This window comes from Bombina bombina, chromosome 11, assembly GCF_027579735.1.
Source record: "Bombina bombina isolate aBomBom1 chromosome 11, aBomBom1.pri, whole genome shotgun sequence".
NCBI classification, from domain to species: Eukaryota; Metazoa; Chordata; class Amphibia; order Anura; family Bombinatoridae; genus Bombina; species Bombina bombina.
In genome coordinates, this window is record NC_069509.1 from 171148377 (window position 1) to 171163708 (window position 15332).

A 15332-nucleotide genomic window follows, 5' to 3' on the forward strand; every position below is an offset into this window, starting at 1 on the left:
TAAATGTAAGTGTTATTGCATTTAATTTTTATTGTGTATTTGTCAATTCTTCAATTATACTGCATTTAGTGGTCCTTTAACAAGAGGAAGAGGTTATGCATTGTATAGTGAACTATATGATACATTTGCAGCACAAACTGAAAACTTAGTTCTTCAATCACAACAACTATTTTTGTTATTTCACCACTTTAAAACAAAAAAAGTATGAAGTAATAAGCAGAACTTAAGCATTTGCTTATTTCCGCTGGAAAATAAAAATATATTTGTGTTCTGTTTCAGAGCCAGCATTAGCAAGGACCCCTTTTACGACATGCTTGCAACACGGAAGAGAAGAATTGCCAATAAAAAATAATTGTGACTACCACAAGAAACCAAGCCTGTTTGAAGGGTTGAATTCTAATGCAGAATATGAACTGTTGCACCACCCAACGGGTCGGGAAAAAATAGTGAGAAAATCAAACATACTGTATTATTGGACCACTTTATTCTTTAATACATTAGGCATTTAAAAAAAAAAATCTATGACAAAAATATATTAATCACCCTTAAAGGGACAGTCTAGGCCAAAATAAACTTTCATAATTCAGATAGGGCATGTAATTTTAAACAATTTTCCAATTTACTTTTATCACCAATTTTGCTTTGTTCTCTTGGTATTCTTAGTTGAAAGCTAAACCTAGGAGGTTCATATGCTAATTTCTTAGACCTTGAAGGCCACCTCTTTTCAGAATGCATTTTAACAGTTTTTCACCACTAGAGGGTATTAGTTCATTTATTTCATATAGATAACACTGTGCTCGTGCACGTGAAGTTATCTGGGAGCAGGCACTGATTGGCTAAACTGCAAGTCTGTCACAAGAACTGAAATAAAGGGGAAGTTTGCAGACGCTTAGATACAAGATAATCACAGAGGTTAAAAGTATATTAATATAACTGTGTTGGTTATTCAAAACTGGGGAATGGGTAATAAAGGGATTATCTTTAAAAAACAAAAACAAATTCTGGTGTAGACTGTCCCTTTAAACTGTCCTTAATTTGTGCTGCATTAATAATAGGTTACTACAGTATATATTGTTAATATTTCTTCAAGGCGTTAGTTTAAATATCTAAATATTAGTTTTTTCCCTCCATTTCCCAGTACAGGGAGCTAGGCCTTTATGCAATTTCTAATGATCTTCACCTAGCTGGGATATTCCTAGGAATGTCGTTCATTTCACTGTCAGCACCAATATCAGCTCATGTTATGTTTTGAGTAAATTTGAGAATATCCATATAGAAATGCAAGCAAATGTATTTAGATCAATAACAGTTATAGTTTCCAGCTGATGCTGCATGAAGTCACCCTTATGCAAATGTACTTGTGCAGGATTATTCAAACGAAAAGTATTACCCACTGGAAATACCAATGACAACACTGTGTAATAGAAATGTGTGCCTGCTAACAGTTGACTGTTAAAAGGAGCTTGACCGTTGACTTGAGTATAACCTGGAATCTACAAGTGACATCAGATCAATATTATTAAATGAAAAATATCTGCACTGCAGTTAAAGCATCTGGTAACATTACAAATATTGTGCCTCTGTAGAGACCTGTCTCATTTTTGGGGGCCGATTTATCAATGTCTGTTCCAACATGATACGCTGTAGTGTATCATGTCCGACAGACCTCGCTGAATGCCGACAGCATTAAAGTTTTCCGTATTTTTGTATAACACATTTTAGCTCCTCAACACCCTGAAGGTTTATTTAACCACTGTTTTTAGAAGAGCTGATATGGTCATTTTTTTTTTCTCTTGAGAAAGCAGTGACCACCTGGTCCAACATTTAGATCTATATTATTGCATTTGAGTTTCTTAAAAGAAAAAGGGAGCCGAGATAAGTCAAGAATGACTATTAGGGTAGACAAGCATATTGTTAAAACGTAAAGGATAGGTCCATATCTGTCCATTATGCCTTTAAAAAATATTTAGTATTTGTATTTATCTTTGAGTATAAAATGTCTTATTCATTACCAATCAACTGTTATGTTTAGACAGGGATCTGACTTCCCAATTGCTATTTTTACCACTGAATTAACAACTTTATTTGTTCTCAGAAAGTGACTTTGTTTAAACTTTCTGTCACAATTAGAGGGTGGTGGAACGGAAGGAAAAGATAAGCTCTAAGGAACATGATAAATAGCCATTTATTTTATTTTAAAGAAAGAACAGTAAATGAGATAGGGAAATAATATATAAATACACACACTTATTATTTTCTTTTGCAGAGATTGGCCCTTTAAAATGGCCTATTTAAAACTGCATTTCCCCCCAAGTTTTGTGTTGCAAATAACTAATTTACCTACAACTGAACTAAAATACTGTAATTGAAACAGATTTTTTTTTAGTATAATATGAATCATATTAACAAACCTTTAGTTGTTTTAATGGCAGCTATAGAAATGGAATGGTACTCTAAAGGCAGTCCAGTTGAGATGCATTTGCAATGTTTAATATTTCGGTATCATCCTTGCTATCATTAAAAGAAATATCCTGTACACAGTGTGAATATCTCTAGTTTGCGTTGTTGGATCCTAAGTTTAAATTGTAATTTGCAGATAAAATGCCACAACCCATAGTTTTGAAAAGGATTCATTCCTTAACTGTGATGTTTACTCAAATAGAGTAATGGCTCCTTTGTATTGTGGATACCCCCCCAATAGTCTCTTGTGCAAAGGCACGTGATACATTTTATTAAAGGGATTTTCAAAAGTTGAAAGGTAAAACAATAAAAAAAGGGACGATATTTACCTCACAATTTCTTCAGCTCACTAGAGTAAGTGCTCTGTGAACATATACCTTTAGCTACTGTCCAGCTACAAGTTGGGAGGGAAAAAATAGCCAATTAGCATCAGCAGTGCTGAGGTCATGAATTGTTTTGCTGTGATCTCATGAGATTTCACTAAAATATGAGATTTCATAGTAAACTTCCTTAAACTGAATAGGAAAATAACATGACTGTGCTGCACATAACAGATGCACACTCCCTTGCAAGTCCTGGGACTAGCATTCTGATTGGCTGCCTAGTCTCTTTACAGTGGGGTGTGAATACTTAAGAAATTTTGAGGTAAATATGTCCCTTTTTTATATAGATATTCAGGTGATATTTTCTAGTCGTCTTTTTAAAGCTATGCTGCATCACTTTCAAGTGTTTCAACATTTGGGTATCATGTCCCTTAAGTAAGACTTTAATTTATTTAGCTGCAGACATTATTTCTGGCAATCAGGATCTGTACAATATTTTATTTACTTTCAGTAAAATGGAGAAGCTAAGCCAAAAAGTGTAGAAATATATGCTTGTGCTACAGAATAACTATGTTAACTACTAAATTAAAAATTAAATGAAATATTCTTAATTTCATTAACATGCATGATAACCAATCTCTTTGCTCCTTAAAGATCACAGCTTTGACAAATGCATCCAATCATGCATGCTGTTCTCAGACAGGAAATAGCTCTTTTTAATATTTCAACAAATATTTTAGTAATTTTGCCTTAAACACCCGTCCCATAGTTCATATTAAACCCACTTCCCATGGTGCTTTTTAATACTATGTAAAGCAAAAATTGCAATGGCCTTAGTGGGACTGATAATTTAGAAGTATAGCCGTCTTTTTGTGTTCAGTGTTTGTCACACTTTCAGACTTCTTTACCAGCATTTGTGTTTTTCATATTTGTTCTTTCTTTGGAAACCATATGGCAAAAACTTGCAAAAAATAAAATAAAAAAAATGTAAAGGTCAAGATTCAGCTGGCCTAAATCTTGCTCTCAGAAAACAAGTTAACTTTTTTATGTCATTTAATAATTTGTGCTTTTACAATACAATGTTTGTATCTGAGAGGAGCATGTTCAGTAAAATGCCTTTATACATATGTTCTAATAGGTCATTTATAGACCAGAAATGACATTAATGTGTTTACCATTATCTTATTTATTTTAGAAAATTCAAAATGTTTATATTTTGCATTGAACTATAATTTTAAGATGTATATACTGTACAGTTGTATATTATGTTTGCCTATGTGAAAAAAACATGTAAACTAGTTCTTTGCATGAAGAATTCTGTATCTTTCAAAAGTATACGACTCAATATAAATGGATAAAGCAAATACTGTTATTAGCTTTCATGAACAATAATGAAGTATTATTAAAAGTAATGTTGACTGTTTCTTGTTATTGGCAGAAAGTTAATTCTATACTGTAGCGCAAACAGTTGTGCATTGTGTAAAACCATCTGTGCTAGGTTTCCTCATGTTCTATGTATATGGCGCACAACTGTGTAAGCAGCTTTACACTTGAGATCAGACGTCATCAGTTTAGTCTCTACTTGTGCTAAATACTAGCACTGCAATGGTCTCCCCAGACCATACTCATGGTATGATTCCCTGCAGGCCCTAAACCATTAGTATATATTTTTATTTTTACCATGGGGAAATATGGACCAAGGCCATACTTTGTTTATAATGCAGGATTGTTCTTGCCTTGAATCCTCCATACAGGCAAATGGAGATGGGCCCTCTGTTACTCTTAAAAGCCCAGTCTAAAACTGTAAAGCTTAAATTTGCCTTGCAATGTATTAGGAGCAGATGTGTTGCCATAGGTGCAGGTTACAAAATGGGCAAAATTAAATTGTGGTGAACAGCACCAAACTTTTCAGGTATGGCACACAGGATTAGCCACTTACACATGCATAAACATAAAAAGTGGTTCCAGCCTCGCATATGTTTAAAAAGGAACCTTTATTCTTACTTCATATCAGGGTCCAAGTACAGAATAGCAACAAAATTAGCCAGATATGAAGTAAGAATAAAGGTCCGTTTTTAAACATATGCAAGGCTGGAACCAATTTTTATGTTTATACAAACGGGCAAAATACAGGAAGTGAATAGTAATCTAAACTTGAAACTGCCTAACACACAGTAGCAGACCTACTCAATAGAAGGCCCGGGTTCAAAAAAATGTTTTAGGCCCACCAAAGGTAATTCGAAAGGTAAGCAATAGTAATATCATGCTGCTATGTATAATAATTTTAAGGACAGACAACCTGCCCTAATAAAAGGCTCCCCTAAGAATTAAACACATTCTGCACATGCCTATGTACAGACTGACTGTTATGCCCCCTCCCCAGCAGCTGCACCAATGATAGTTCAGCCCCTGCGAACATGCTGTAGGAAGGAGGATACTGTGCCTCACTAAAGGCACCCCACTGAACTCATACACACAGTTAAAGCAAAAATAAATAAACATGCTCAGTAAGCAGAGCTAAGTCTATTACATATATGTAAAGACCGTATATAGCATGTGTATAGGGCACACTGGCTGCAAGTTATTTTTGTTACTCAACAGCAGTTTAGTATCTTAATCCTGCTCCAACCCTGACATCTGGATTTGAAATTCACACTGAAACCACAAGAAGCAAAGGTACTTAATGAAATGTAACTACTGATGCAGCTCTCTGGGAAGCCAATACCTTCCACTTTTCATAGCAGCACTGTGACAATGCAGTAAACAAGGTGCTTCTGGGAAACTGAGTCTTTGCACTCTATATGGTAACCGTAAAAACAAATAATTCAGATTCTGTTCTTATAACAATATACACAGAATCTGTTGTTAGAGAAATCAGCTGTTATCAAAAGTACATGCAAATATGTGTGATGCATTTCATACCACGGCTGGTTATGAATACAGCTTGTTAAGTGGAAACACGTCAGGTCTTGTAGTTGCATGTACTTTTCATAATAGCGGATTCGTTTTTAAGCATTTTTGAATTAAGGATAATTTATATGTTTAAACCCACAGTTAATCTCTTCTGTGTAAAAGGCCCCAGGGAAACTTATGTGAATCAAGATCTTGTAATGAAGAGGCCTACTCAATTGGAAGCAATCTTAACAAAAGTCATGGGGTGACCTGATATTTGCAATAAAATAATTGTCATTTGAAGGGTCTGTGCCACCCAGAGAAAAACAAACAGGATATTACAAAAACATATGTTTGGGCATAAAAACCACACGTGTATAAAATTGAACGTCTCCCTCAAATAAAAATACAATCACTGCAATATAGTACAAAACTACTCAAACATCATAGGAACAGTATTATAAAAACTCACTCCAAACCACTTGTGTGTCTATGTGAATCAACAGCTCTGCCATTAGTTCACTACTTATCGAGCACCACCATAAGGTTAAAACAATAGTAACAGTCCGTTCTCAAACAGCAAATATAAGGCCTTTTTCTTTGGTAATCACAGATTTTATGCGAATCTAGCACATATCATAGTCCCCAAAGCAATGCTAAACCTCGGTACCTGTTTATCACCAATGTATTCTGCTTCTTCGTAGGAGTCCGTTTTACTTTCGCTACTATTAACCTTTCTCCTTGACACACAGTACTCACACATGTGACTGTCTTAGTTTCGTCACGGGGAGGATTCCTTTCAGGTGTCAGCTGTTTACACTGCTCCTCTATGTGGCTTATACTTGGGATAGTATCTGCTTGTAGAGTGTAAGCTGCGCAATTTCCTTGTTGTAATTACCTGCTCTTAGTGATTTATGCACACAAGTAACAATATATACCACTTTAAAAATATAAAATAACAGAGTCCATAACCCGGGTTATACATTTCTGGGATATTAAAGTGGACAACTGAGTGTCGTAAACTTCACCATCCAAAGTTACACTGCCTTAACCTTCAACGCGTTTCACCTTATGATGGACTTTATCAAGATAAGTCTAGGCAGATGTGTAGGTCCTTTTATAGGGCTTAAGAAATCAGGGGCCCTAAATGAGAGAGAATATACTTTTTTAACACCTAAATTCCCAAAAATTAAAATATTCTATTTCTTGACGAAAATTCATATAAAGATCTGGTCAACCCCCCTAGGACCAATAATCTCTGGTATCGATTCCCTTTCTGCAAATCTGTCTCAATATGTGGCCAAATATCTTCAGAAACATGTGAAGAGTCTAGACTCATACCTTAGAGCAGAGCTTTCCAAACTTTTCATGTTGGTGACACACTTTTTAGACCTACATCATTTCGTGACACAGTAAATCGGTTGTACTAGCAAACAGGAGGTTAAACTAACTTGTTTTAAGAGATACGACACATACATAAATGATATAACTAAATGTATTTACAAGTAACAGTATGTATGTACAAGAATTAAAAAAAAGTTTTTAATAACTACACCAAAAGCTACTTACTATTTTAATGGGCTGTATGAGGTTGATGGGATGAACACAATTTCTGAATATTTGTTGGAATATTAGATAAAGACGCATTTCATCATCAAGCGTTTTTAAGCTTCCACTTCCTATCCATATATCAAGAGCAGGAGCAGCAATGCACTACTGGGAGCTAGCTGCAAAAAAAATTCCACTGACTTCAGCTCAGTGTTTAAGCTGCAGCCCTCAGAGCTCAGTGAGTCTGATTGACTACTGCCCATGCTGCAAACACACTGCTGTCCCACTCACTGACTACACATGCAGTCACAAGCCAATTAAGGAGACTACACGTGCAGTCAGGAGCCAACGTGCCGCCAATTGGAATAGTTTCAGTTCCCACTGAGCTGCGCAAATAGGTTAAGATGATCTGTGACCCCCTAGGTATCAATAACGTGTCAACCATGTGATATGCGTAGCAGGCAGGCGGAAAGTCAGAAACCCCCCCAAAAAAAAAAAAATTGTGCTGAAGCAGGGACACACCTACACACTGCTGCCGACACACTAGTGTGTCCCGACACACAGTTTGGAAAGCACTGCCTTAGAGACTCCACTCAAGTACAAAATATTTTCGATTTAAAATGGGAAGAAAACATTATAGTGGCTACTTGTGTGATGTAACGTCGCTTTATACTGTAATAAATCACAAAATGGGAATAGAGGCAGTGGAAAATTACCTTAAAAAGGAGAGTTCATTTTGAAAGGTATGAGCTTTATATTAGAAAATAACCACTTTGCATTTGATGGAAAATATTTTCTAAACATAGGGGCCGATTTATCAAAGCTTCGACTGATAATACGATGGAATCTGCTTGAATCTTGCGTCATATTCGACACAAATTGAATCTGCCGTAATTAACAAAGCATCAACATTGTCAAATGTTGAAATGTGTGACATTATATACGCTCCCGCGATCTCAATCCGACGCAGATTGATGCTTGCGTCGTTCCAGATGTTTCGAATTTACATTCGACTCTGTTTGACCCAATTTATCAAACATTCAACAGGTATGCTCGCGTCTTTTCTGCCGCAGCGTACCTATCGTTCAAACCGACACTCTTGAGGCCGGGAATGCCATAGAAATCAATGGGAGTCTAAAAACCCAAAAAGTTTATGTTAAATGCTGCAAGAGAATGAAGCTTATTACATATTTATGTAAATTAGAAAGTTGATTACAATTGTATACTCTTTCTAAATCACACAGACTACAAAGACGTATGTTCAGTATCTAAATAATATTTTAAATAATATCATGTGATTATGCATTTCCCAATCAAAAAAAGTTTTAATGACAGGTAATGTCTGTCTGGCAGCAGGACTAATATATATATATATATATATATATATATATATATATATATATATATATATATATAGTAGATATAGGGATAAAAATGAAATAAATACATTACATACTATAGCTAACCTTTTTTGATCAATCTAATTTCACCATGTTTAACGTCCCACTGCATTCTGGACCAAATTTGACGCAATACTCAAACTCCTAAACAACCCACACATTAGTGAAATTTTCCACCACTTTTGATTGGGAAATGCATAATCACATAATTTATGACATCAGCCAATCTAATTTAAATATACATTTTATACTATCACTAACTAATCAAATTGCTTGATTTACTTGTGTCATTGATCACTCATCAGAACTTGTAAGTGCCATTTGTTAGATTGTGTATTATACTTTGAAGGTATGTATATCTGAAATTAGTATTAAAGTTAAACATTGATGATGACATTAGGACACACAGTGTAATATGTTTGACAATGATTTTAAAAATCGATTGATGTTTGATTCAATATAATCTTAAAAAACTGTGATGAATCAGATACAGCAGACATTAAAATCACCTCTTTACTGTCATGATATTTTCAGTGTTTTTCATCCTTTTCTTGAATTTCATTTTCATTAAGGAATGTGATCTCATATGCCAGCCCATATTATAACACCTGTGTAGGGGTGGTATTTAAAACTACACTGCAATTAGGAAGGGTTACACATGTGCAGAGAGAAAACTGTCCCAGCTCTTAAAATATCCATTGTTTGCAAATAAATACCTATGATACCCTGATTACATGTTATATTTGCAATTATTCTTCCTCAGAATAATAATATATTTACACTATATACATATAGTGGTATAAATTAACACAGAGATATGAAAGACAGCATTGTTTAGAACAAAATAAAATTTAGGGACATGTAAATATGTTTGGAAAAGATTTCTGACATAACACACACACACACACACACACACACATATATATATATATATATATATATATATATATATATATATATATACAAGTATGTGCAAAGATATATGTACAAATTCTAGCATTAATAATCATTTTTTTTTAAAAAAGAAAAAACATGAGATAGTCATATCATGATTTCTATAAATAAAAATACACATTAATTTATGTGAAAATATCATATATCAGATGTTTTGTATAACAAATGAATAAAACAATGAGATATTGTTTGTTCAGGTATAAATCTAGCTAATTCTTGGATATTAACAGATGAACAATAAAAGATTAGCTTTAGAGAAATGTGCTTGTTCATGGACAGTAATGATATGGTATAAATAAAGTTTGAAAAAACAAAATATCCACAACATCGATGACTCTTATTTATAAACAGTCCGATGCTCATCACTCCGTACTTGACGCGCGTGTGTTTTTGACAGACTTTTTAATAAATAAGGAGGGGGGCAGCAATGTCTGGCGAGCATATTGACTCCAGCGAATATACAGAGATTGACGCTTTGATAAATCGGCCCCATAGAGGGCACAGCGATGGGTACGAGGTTTGCACCTAGCTATGCTAACCTTTTTATGGGTGATTGGGAAGAAATTTTCTTTAAGGATAATGGCTATGGTGCAAACCTTGTACTATATAAAAGATATATAGATGATCTTTTGATCATTTGGCGAGGACCTGAGACAGGACTTATGCAACTATTTGACAATATGAATAATAACTCTAAAGGTTTGGTTTTTACGCACAATCAGCTAGATTACGAGTTTAGCGTTATGAGTGAAAAAGCAGCGTTATGCTTCATAACACTGCTTTTTCCCTAGCGCCACTATTACAAGTCCTGCAGGTATAGATGTACTGCACACCTTTTTGGACGTCGCGCAACTTCAGTACCGCACTTTTTAAAAAGTCCTTTTTCAATGGGTCTTACATAGTGCCAGTAATACACTTTGCCTGGGAGGCCAAAAAGTGAGCGGTACACCCTATACCGACAAGATCCGTACCGCCATCTAAAGTCAGTAGTTATGAGTTTTACGTTACAAAGCTGTAGCATAAAAATCATAACTAAAGTGTTAAAAAGTACACTAACACCCATAAACTACCTATTAACCCCTAAACCGAGGCCCTCCCGCATCACAAACACTATAATAAATGAATTAACTCCTAATCTGCTGCTCTGGACATCACCGCCACTTAAAAAATGTATTAACCCCTATTTTGCCGCTCTCCAACATCGTTGCCGCTATAATAAACCTATTAACCCCTAAACCGCCGCCTTCCCTCATCGGAAACACTATTTAAATATAATTACCCCCTAATCTGCCGTCCGCCCGCTATAATAAACCTATTAACCCCTAAGCCGCAAGCCCCCCACAACGAAATATACTTAAACTATTAACCCCTAAATCGCCACCCTCCCACATCACTACATAAATATATTAACCCCCTAAACCTAACCCTAACGTACCCCTAAGTCTAACCCTAACACCTCCTAACTTAAATATAATTAAACTAAAGCTAAATAAAACTTACAATTATTACCTAAATAACCTATTTAAAACTAAATACAAACTTACCTGTAAAATAAAACCTAAGCTAGCTACAAAATAACTAATAGTTACATTGTATCTAGCTTAGGTTTTATTTTTATTTCACAGTTAAGTTTGTATTTATTTTAACTAGATAGACTAGTTAGTAAATAGTTATTAACTATTTACTAACTACCTAGTTAAAATAAATACAAACTTAACTGTAAAATAAAACCTAACCTGCCTTACACTACAAACTAACATTACAATAAAATAAAAAAATGAAATTAATCAAATACGATTATCTAAATTACAAAAAAATACACTAAATTACCTTTTGCGGGGCATTGCCCTAAAGAAATCAGCTCTTTTACCTGTAAAAAAAATACAAACACCCCCCAACAGTAAAACCCACCACCCACACATCCAAACCCTCCAAATAAAAACCTATCTAAATAAACCTAAGTTAACCATTGCCCTGAAAAGGGCATTTGGATGGGTAGTTACAAAGTTACCTGTAAAATAAAACCTAACCTGCCTTACACTACAAACTAACATTACAATAAAACAAATTAATTAATCAAATACAATTATCTAAATTACAAAAAAATAAACACTAAATTACATAAAATAAAAAACGAAATTATCCAAAATAATAAATTACTCCTAATCTAATAGCCCTATAAAAATAAAAAAGCCCCCCAAAATAAAAAAAACCTAGCCTACACTAAACTGCCAATAGCCCTAAAAAAAGCCCCCAAAGAAATGAGCTCTTTTACATGTAAAAAAAATACAAACAACCCCCCCAACAGTAAAACCCACCCCCACACAACCAAACCCCCCAAATAAAATTCTATCTAAATAAACCTAAGCTAACCATTGCCCTGAAAGAGGCATTTAGCTTTCCAATCAGCCAATAGAATGTAAGCTCAATCCTATTGGCTGATTGGATCAGCCAACAGGATGAAAGCTCAATCCTTTTGGCTGATTGCAACAGCCAATAGGATTTTTTCACCTTTAATTCCTATTAGCTGATAGAATTCTATCAGCCATTTGGAATGTAAGGGACGCCATCTTGGATGACGTCACTTAAAGAGAAACTTCATTCTACAGCGGCGATTGAAAGTAGAGGATACTCTGCGCCGGATGTCTTGAAGATGGACCCGCTCCGCGCCGGATGAATGAAGATAGAAGATGCCGTCTGGATGAGGACTTCTGCCGGCTTTGATGAGGACTTCTGCCCGCTTGGATGAGGACTTCTGCCCACTTGGATGAAGACTTCTGCCGGCTTTGATTGAGGATTTCTGCCTGCTTGGATGAAGACTTCTGCCGCCTGGATGAGGATGGATGTCCGGTCTTTGAAAACTGTAAGTGGATCATCGAGGGTTAGTGTTAGGTTTTTTTAAGGGTTTATTGGGTGGGTTGTATTTTTAGAGTAGGGTTTTGGGCAATGTAAAAGAGCTAAATGCCCTTCCAAATGCCCTTTTTAGGGCAATGGTTAGCTTGGGTTTATTTAGATAGGTTTTTATTTGGGGGGTTTGGCTGTGTAGGTGGTGGGTTTTACTGTTGGGAGTGTTTGTATTTTTTTTTTTTACAGGTAAAAGAGATTATTTATTTGGGGCAATGCCCTGCAAAAGGCTATTGGCAGTTTAGTGTAGGCTAGGGATTTTTTTATTTGGGGTTTTTTTTTTTTGATAGGGCTATTAGATTAAGAGTAATTTGTTTTTATTTTTGATAATTTCATTTTTTATTTTGTGTAATTTAGTGTATTTTTTTTGTAATTTAGATAATTGTATTTGATTAATTTACTTTTTTTATTTTATTGTAATGTTAGTTTGTAGTGTAAGGCAGGTTAGGTTTTATTTTACAGGTAACTTTGTATTTATTTTAACTAGGTAGTTAGTAAATAGTTAATAACTATTTACTAACTAGTCTACCTAGTTAAAATAAATACAAACTTACCTGTAAAATAAAAATAAAACCTAAGCTAGCTACAATGTAACTATTAGTTATTTTGTAGCTAGCTTAGGTTTTATTTTACAGGTAAGTATTTAGTTTTAAATAGGTTATTTTAGGTAATAATTGTAAGTTTTATTTAGATTCATTTTTATTATATTTAAGTTAGGGGGTGTTAGGGTTAGGTTCAGGGTTACGTTAGGGTTAGACTTTATGCTTAGGGTTAGTTTTAGGGGTTAATATATTTATGTAGTGTTAGTGATGTGGGAGGCCAGAGGTTTAGGGGTTAATAACTTTAGTATAGTGGCGTCGACATTGGGGGCGGCAGATTAGGGGCTAATAAGTGTAGGTAGGTGGCAGCGATGTTCGTGCCAGCAGATTAGGGGTCAAAAACTGTAATGTAGGTGGCGGCGATGTTAAGGGCGGCAGATTAGGGGTTAATATGTTTATTTTGGTGGCGGCGATGTTAGGGGCAGCAGATTAGGGGTTAATAACTGTAATGTAGGTGGCGGCGATGTTAAGGGCGGCAGATTAGGGGTTAATAAGTGTATTTAGGTGGCGACGATGTTAGGGGCAGCAGATTAGGGTTTAATAACATTATGTAGGTTGCGCGATGTCGGGGGCGGCAGATTAGGGGTGTTTAGACGTGGTTTTTATGTTAGGGTGTTAGGTTTAAACATAACCTTTTTTTTCCCATAGACATCACTGGGGCTGCGTTACGGAGCTTTTGTTTCCGCAATCGCAGGTGTTAGGCTTTTTTTTAGCCGACTCTCCCCATTGATGTCTATTGGGAAATCGTGCACGAGCACGTCAAAACACCGCTTGTATTTTGGTGCGGTATGGAGCTCAATGCCACCATATCGCCTGCACAAGCCGGATTTTTCAAAACCTGTAATAGCAGCGCTATAGGGAGGTGAAATACCGCCGTTTTTGTGGCGGTCGTTAATTTCCCTATAGTGCTCAAAACTCGTAATCTAGCTGAATTTTAGTAAGAAATGTGCAATATTTTTGGATTTGGAAATTATGGTGGTAGGAGAAAAGATAGACAAAAACTCATTTTAAAGGCATACCTTAGAGGGTACTTCATTAAAAAAACAGCAAAATCCCGTAAAATGGCGGGATCTTCTTTAGCTAAATTATATGGAGAACTCCACACACTCGAGACAACAAATAAGATGAACCCTGGGCCACTAATAGCCCAACAGTTAGGACTAATTAGGGAGGAAATCTCTAGACGCGAAACCTTGAGAGTACAAGAACACCTCCATAAGCTGCAACAAACATACTACTATAAGGGCAACAGAGCGGATAGGTTACTTGCGAACAAGCTTCGCAAGCGCATGCAGCAACAGCAGATCACCTTAATTAAAACATCTAGAGGTAAGGCCCACTCACCAAAAAGAGATAGGCGAAGCATTTGCAGAGTACTACACTTCCCTGTACAATTTAGAAGACTCCGTGAAAACTACTAAAGCAAGCCCCAATGTTATCCGGGAGTTTTTAGAGGGACTTGATTTGCCCACCTTGCCCCCTGAAGCTAGAACTGAACTCGAGGCCCATTTACATTAGAAGAAACTAAAACGGCATTAGGAAACCTTACACCCCATAAAGCCCTGGGACCAGATGGGTTCACAGTTACCTTTTACCAGAGCCTAGTTTCAATCATTTCCCCGGTTTTACTTAAAGGACCAGTCAACACTGTAGATTTGCATAATCAACAAAGACATGATAAGAAGACAAGCACTTAGTCTGAACTTCAAATTAGTAGTACATTTTTGTTAATTAAATTGAAAAAGTTATGTCTATTTCCACTCCCCCTGTACCATGTGACAGCCATCAGTCAATCGCAAATGCATATACGTATATGCTGTGAATTCTTGCACATGCTCAGTAGGAGTTGGTGACTCAAAAAGTGTAAATATAAAAAGACTGTGCACATTTTGTTAATGGAAGTAAATGGGAAAGTTGTTTAAAATTTAAGTTTAATTTTGACTTGAGTGTCCCTTTAAGTTTTTTACAAACGTAGTGGACAGGGGACACTTTATCCCTGAGTATCTTGAGGCAAACATTATCACCATACCTAAAGAAGGGAAAACCCCATCGCTCTGTTCAAACTACAGGCCCATCTCCCTCATAAACGTAGATGCATAGATCTATGCAAAAGTCTTGGCTACCAGGCTAGATAGACACCGTCGATTATACACTTAGATCAAGTGGGCTTCATCCTAGGTAGACAAGGGTCCGACAATATTTGCCGCCTCTTGAATATATTCACTGAAGTGGCTGATATGGGCCTTATCCCT

General features: G+C 35.7%; 1 protein-coding gene across 1 annotated transcript in view; it reads left to right on the top strand.

The window, feature by feature from the left end:
* CYTH3 (cytohesin 3) overlaps positions 1–4195 on the top strand; it is a 336872-nt gene extending 332677 nt beyond the window's left edge. Inside the window, exon 13 of the mRNA XM_053694552.1 lies at positions 280–4195. Coding sequence (XP_053550527.1) covers positions 280–352 — 73 coding nt within the window. The 3' untranslated portion in view covers positions 353–4195. The remainder of the gene's footprint in view (positions 1–279) is intronic.
* Positions 4196–15332: the final 11137 nt, after the last annotated feature.